Raw genomic sequence first — 6,000 nt, 5'->3', positions numbered from 1 at the left:
AAGTGATGTGCTGCATCACAGCCAAAGTATTGTGCTCTTAAATTAATGTATTTCACCGGAATCAAGATCAATTAAACCACCCGATTTGATTGTTATCAAATAGGTGATGACAGGTTTGCTTTGGACAGGGAATCTTGATTTAAGAGGGGAACCAGATATCTGACATGTTATTTCCAGATCTGACACTTGGCACCGTCGTTTTGCTAAGGGGCCATCCACATGGAAACACTTTATGTGCATGCTCTGACTCTTCTTCTCCGTTTCTGGTGAATTTCAAGTGCCACCTATAGGCCTGGAATATGAACTAAAGCGTATTGAATCGTTTACAATGGATCCATTTGGATGCAAATATTGAAACGATGCCAAGGAAGACGGTGGGGGGGGGGGCGTTTCAGTACGTGTGGACATGGCCTAAATCTTCTCTGCGCTCTCATCCCAGACATGTGACTTCCGTGAACAGAGTGCTGTGATATGAACAAGACATGGCTCTGTTCTCCTTTCTTATGTTCTTCACTGTCATATTATTCAACATTGACAAAGTGAATTATAGTCGTGTTTGTATTTGTGTCAGACTTGCAGAAAGAATTTAATCCAAATTGAAATGATGTTCGGACCAAATTTATAAACACAGAACAGACGAAGACTTGTTCACTTTTGATGTCAGTGGAGCTGTAAAGAGAGGAACTGGGAACTGGATCAGCGATGATTTGTGAAAGCCAGTTACACAAGACACATGTGCTTTGGGCACAAACAGCAGAACACGCAATTCTCCCTTGTAAGTCCCAAGTTTCCTGACAGGCTATTTCTGTCGAGATTCAGAGGAAGAATTTTGCAAGTCTGCATTTGCTGCTGGATACAGAAACGAAAGACACGTCCAAAAGATGATCAGTGAAGAGGCAGAATGAACGTTTTCTTCTTTCTATCAGAATCAGAATTCCTGTATTGTTACCTGGGGACCTCATGTTAGTCCCGCAAAAGTGGAAATGTGTGCATTACAGCAGCCAAAGGACAGTTTTATTATAATGTCTAAAGCCCTATTCGCATTAGATTTACCTGGGGACCTCATGTGATTTAGAAATTACCCCACCACGTCTGTGTTTCGTGCGGCACATTCACACGGGATAAGCAAAGTCTGTGTTTTAACTCGTATTTACTGACATTATCCCCTAGATATGATGTCAAGGCTCTGCGTAACAAATGTAAATCACAGAGATGCCGATTCGCACGGAACTAATATTATCACATCACCACTGTTTGGCAAAATATGGTAGGTAATTTGCGGTGGAATTTTTACTTTACAAATTACGGACATTGCCTATTCGCGCAGGATTAAGATCACAGACACCCCCTGCAATTATTACAAATTACTGGAGGTCCCCAGGCGATACTAGTCCCATGCAAATAGGGCTTATGATGGATGTCAAAAGCACAGCTTCTTGTGGTTCAAAACAAATGTTTTTATGACATGTTTCTTGGATGTTTCACGTTCCTTTCATTGGACAGAGCGGCGTGGGAGCAGGCTTGGGGGGATAATAGTCAAACGGACACGTGTACAAGGCTACGAGGGAGTCTGCTGAATGGTGGCTGGGTAATTCTACTCTGTGCATGAACAAGTAAATGCGAATGATTGGGTCCTGTCTCTGTTTTTCTGAGCTTGATTTAACACAGTGTTTTGGTCAATCTTCATCAGGTATCGTTCTGAGAGTGGATGACCAAAGACACGTTCCACAATTTATTGGGAAGTCAGAGTGCTTGTGTGTGACTGACTGAGCCAAACTGTCACATTCTGTTGTTCGTTACATCTAAACTACTTTGGTGAACTGGGTTGTGTAAGCAAAGACTTTTATTGAAGTTGAGCAAAAAGACTTGTTTCTCTTGAAAGATTTTACAGTGGGAACATCCACTCACCACCGCAGTCAAGAGTCAGTTCACCCCGATAAGTGATATCAGATATCTAAATCAGGGATTTGGGAGAATCAGCGATTCGTTTCCCCAGAAATGAGTTCCCATCCAATCAACCTAGAAACCTCGCTGTGAAGAATTATGATTGAGCTCCACTGAGGAAATGTTTTTTTGTTTTGTTTTTTGTTTGTTTGTTTGTTTGTTTTTTAGGTCCCATTTGTAAAAGAGATTATAATCTCAATGTGAGTTCCTAGTGAAAGTCACATAAATATCTTCACCTGAAAACAAAATATGTACTTTTTTAGAGACTTTTCTCTGGAATCAAGATTTTTATTATTCCAGCATAGGAAACTAGAACTCTTCTCTTCTCCTATTTTATGTATTTCTCCTGTCAAGGATTTCTCTCATGAAGTGCTGAAGTCAAAGTGTAGTATTTCCTTTTTGTTCTCGCTGATTTGGTCAGTGTATGGTCTCAAAGTTAATGTCTCATGACATCAATGCTATCCGCAGACCTCGCTGTGAAGAGATTTTATTGGAGCTTCTGAGTAAACAGTTCAAATGAAAACTCTTTGAGTACATGTTTTTTAGCAGGTCACACTACATGAAATGTCAACCTCATTGTGACTTCCTAGAGTGAATATTTTTACCCCAAACACATTTTTTAAGACACACGATGGATTATGTTTCAATGTAGAATCATGACATTATTACAGTGTGGGACTCTAGAACTGTCTTCCAACTTTCTCTGTCTTCAGTATAGCTGTTTCTCTTTCTTGAAGTTTTCTGTAAGTTTATGTTTTTGGTGTGGAACGGTGTCAAATTATCAAACACAGCAATCGGCTTTATTTTGAAAGGTAACATGAATCGCCCTCCGCCCGCTCTCTCCCCATGCGGTTGTTTAACTCTTAGTCTGGTGTTAAGCCCCCATCCTCCTCCTGGACCTGCTTTTAAACCTGCTGGGTAATCCCATAAACTGTTATATTAAAAAAAAAAAAAAAAAAAAAAAAAAAAAACTGTCTTTATTTTATTATTTTACTTTTTGTTACCCGAGCAAGTGTCCCCGGGGTGTTTTACATAGGCCTCCTAAAACCAGACTCCGCCGGCAACTAAAAGAATGTTGTCATGTCGGAGACACAGAGTTTTCACCCTAAAGCAAAACAGTTTTGCTTCTTTCGTGAAAGAATTCTCTCAAACAAAACCACACAAGTAGCACATGACTGTATATGCAAATATTCCGCATGCAACAGTTCATGGGTGGGTGCAGTCGTCTCCGTGTATGTTTCACAACAAGATAATGCAATGATTGCAATGCACGTGATCATTCCCCATTTGTCGGAAAAAGAGGGGTCTGACTCATGATCTCTCTTTTTTATGAGAGGAACTTGGTCAAGTCTAATATTAACAACATGTCGGCAAACCTCACATTATATTGCACGAACCATACAGTGGATGCTTACCAAAGAAACAAAGACCGCTTAAACTGTTGCTGTCTGGGTTTACTTTTTTGTGCCTTTGTCCTTTTTTGTTGGATTACACCCACTTTCCTTCCTGTTTTCACATAGTATTTTTCAGCCTGTTAAACTTGTTCTAACTTGTTTGTTGTGTGGATTTGCATGAAGGCTAGCCTGAGTTGTTGTCATATTTGGCCTAGTCAGCAGCCCCGTCGCCAAAATAAGAATGCAATTTACATTTCTGGGGATTTAATCACAAGTTGACAGTTGACCGCTCCACATGAAAATTAACCCGTACACTAGGACAAATGGATAAAAACTGTTTACTTACACAAAGAAATGAATAACTTCATGTTCAACACTTGCTGAATTAACAAGAATCTGTATGTATCTGTATGTATGAATCTAAGATGTATTAGATGTGGATTAGATGTCATTGTTTTGGGTTGTTTTTTTTTTATTCGACAGGTCTGAGTGATCAAATCCCAACCCATCCTGGGGGCATTCACACCTCTAACCCAACGCTGTCCACTCATGAGCAGATCACTCAGAAGGCATGGTGACACCGGGTCTGAGCAGAGCCTTTAAGAGACTAGCTAGCCACTAATTAACTGTGGAAGGTGGAGACAACAAATGTCCTGGGAGACATAAACCAGCGCACCTCCATTAAGGTGGGGATAATGGGCCCTTCAAATAGCGTGACCTCCTGGGGAGTTAGAGACAGCTACCGGTAATCTGAATTTCTTCGCTGAGTTGTGACTCATCTTCGGTTGAGATGGAACGTATTTGTACTTGTGTGATGAGGATTCTTATTGCTTATGAGGCTTACCTTAATCCAAACCACTGCCATTATGTTCTAATTCTAACCATGAGCATAGATTCTGAACCCTCAAACGGCAAAAATGTCCTCTCTTTCAAAGTCGTACTAGAAGAACAATAACAGATACAAAATGCTGAATTAACAGCAGGGGGGTGCAGAGCTTTGTCCGTAGTGAGCTTAGGGCCAAATAAAGTGAGACAGTATTGATTACGTTCATGATATCGTCTTTATCAATCGCTGAGTCAGTTTTGAAATTCCTGTCTGTTTGTGCAGATAGCCTTCCCGTGCCAAGTTGCCGTCCTGATAAAAATATATCCGCCTGAAATTGGGCGTGTTTCAGTTCCGCTGATGAAAGTTTCATGTGACTCACTGAGACAGACCATTGGGCACCATGTGTAATCACTGGCACTCATCTCTGTGACAGTATTCAACTCAAGGACTGGAGGCAAAAAGGAAAGTCACAGTCTTAGAGAGCTCCATAGCTCTCCAATTGTAAAGAGCTGACATACATGGAGCCTTTCTCATGATGTGACTGCGGATGCAACAAGTGTCAACATGTAAATCTCGCTAAGTGTTACCTGTCACCACAGAGTGGAAGGATGAGAAAATGACACTGACTTTTGAGAGAGTCTTCTAAAAGCATTGCACGTGTTTTGAAGTGTCTCCTCTGCTGTCTCACGTCTTTAGAACTTCTCAGTGGATGCTCTTTGAAGTCACTCCAGAGGGATTCTGCTAACATCTGCAAAGGGTAGAAAAAAGAGATAATAAGGTGTCGTGTTCAGCTCTGAGAGCCTGTGTCTTCAGTGGTCGGGATCTTCTTCACGGTCTGTTGTCTTGCCCTGTTATGCAGGAACCGGCCCTACACATGCGTGCGTATGTTTAGTTTTAGTGAATCCGCTCTTCCGAGTGTGTTTCTCCTGTCTCTATAGTTATCTGATCTGCAGGGTGGATGAGTGAGTAAGTTAAGACCCAACTGAGATCTGTTGCCGTAAAAACTTTTTTCAGTTCCTTCTCTCAATGATATCATTGCCTCCATGTTTTAGGCTCTTGTGTCTATTCTCATGTTATTTTTTTAAATCTGGTGAAGTGTGCAGACACTCTTTGGATGATGCGTACTCTTAATAAAGTGGAAGAAAAGCGACAAATTGTCACATGCTGTGAGAGGCTGCAGTATTTGCAACAACTGATGTATTGCTGTAACGCATTTCTATACGACGAAATTCTCTCTTTCTAGATTTTGAATTTGATGATTTGCTGGTTTTCCCATTCTTCTGTTATGGCAAACTGAAGATCTGTTGGTTGGAAAAAAAAAAAAAAACCTATTTGATTGTTTCAACTCTGACTGGCCTTTCTAACATTTTTATAGATAACCTGATCGTATAATAATGAAAGTAATGAAAGTTATTTCAAGTTGTGAATCGATTTGTCGATCGTAGGGCTGAAACTGTTATCAATTCATAAACAATATAAATAATGCTATAAATGATGAAAACTATGTAATGCTTTTAAGCAAGAATAAATACATTTATTTATATCTATGTTCGCACTACTTCATTCTTTGAGCAATCAGATTGGATCTGCAAAGCAGAATTTTCATGTCAGTGTGCACTCTCAGCACGTTCCGAGATCTTTGTCTTTGCGTTGCCGTGTGACATTTACCACCTAAGGTCAGACGGAGCCGAGCACCCAGGTGGCGAACTCGCCTTTAAAGCGGACGAGGTGAGGAGTCACATTTGCTCGGAGACTTAAAAGTCCTCCTGGTTTTCAGGCTTCATTGATGCTTCAAAGATGTATTGTTTGCTCTCCCAAAATAAGCTTATCTGCCTT

At 40.6% G+C, this 6,000-nt stretch overlaps 1 protein-coding gene across 1 annotated transcript in view; it reads right to left on the bottom strand.

Annotated features, from left to right (window-relative positions):
• Positions 1-4,871: 4,871 nt before the first annotated feature.
• The window catches only part of tmtc3 (transmembrane O-mannosyltransferase targeting cadherins 3), a 34,307-nt gene continuing 33,178 nt past the window's right edge, over positions 4,872-6,000 (bottom strand). The window contains exon 15 of the mRNA XM_037105949.1: positions 4,872-4,912. Coding sequence (XP_036961844.1) covers positions 4,887-4,912 — 26 coding nt within the window. The 3' untranslated portion in view covers positions 4,872-4,886. The remainder of the gene's footprint in view (positions 4,913-6,000) is intronic.

Source organism: Acanthopagrus latus, chromosome 8, assembly GCF_904848185.1.
Source record: "Acanthopagrus latus isolate v.2019 chromosome 8, fAcaLat1.1, whole genome shotgun sequence".
Lineage (NCBI taxonomy): Eukaryota > Metazoa > Chordata > Actinopteri > Spariformes > Sparidae > Acanthopagrus > Acanthopagrus latus.
Note: the sequence above shows the minus strand (reverse complement) of the source record. Positions and strands in the feature narration are given on the sequence as shown.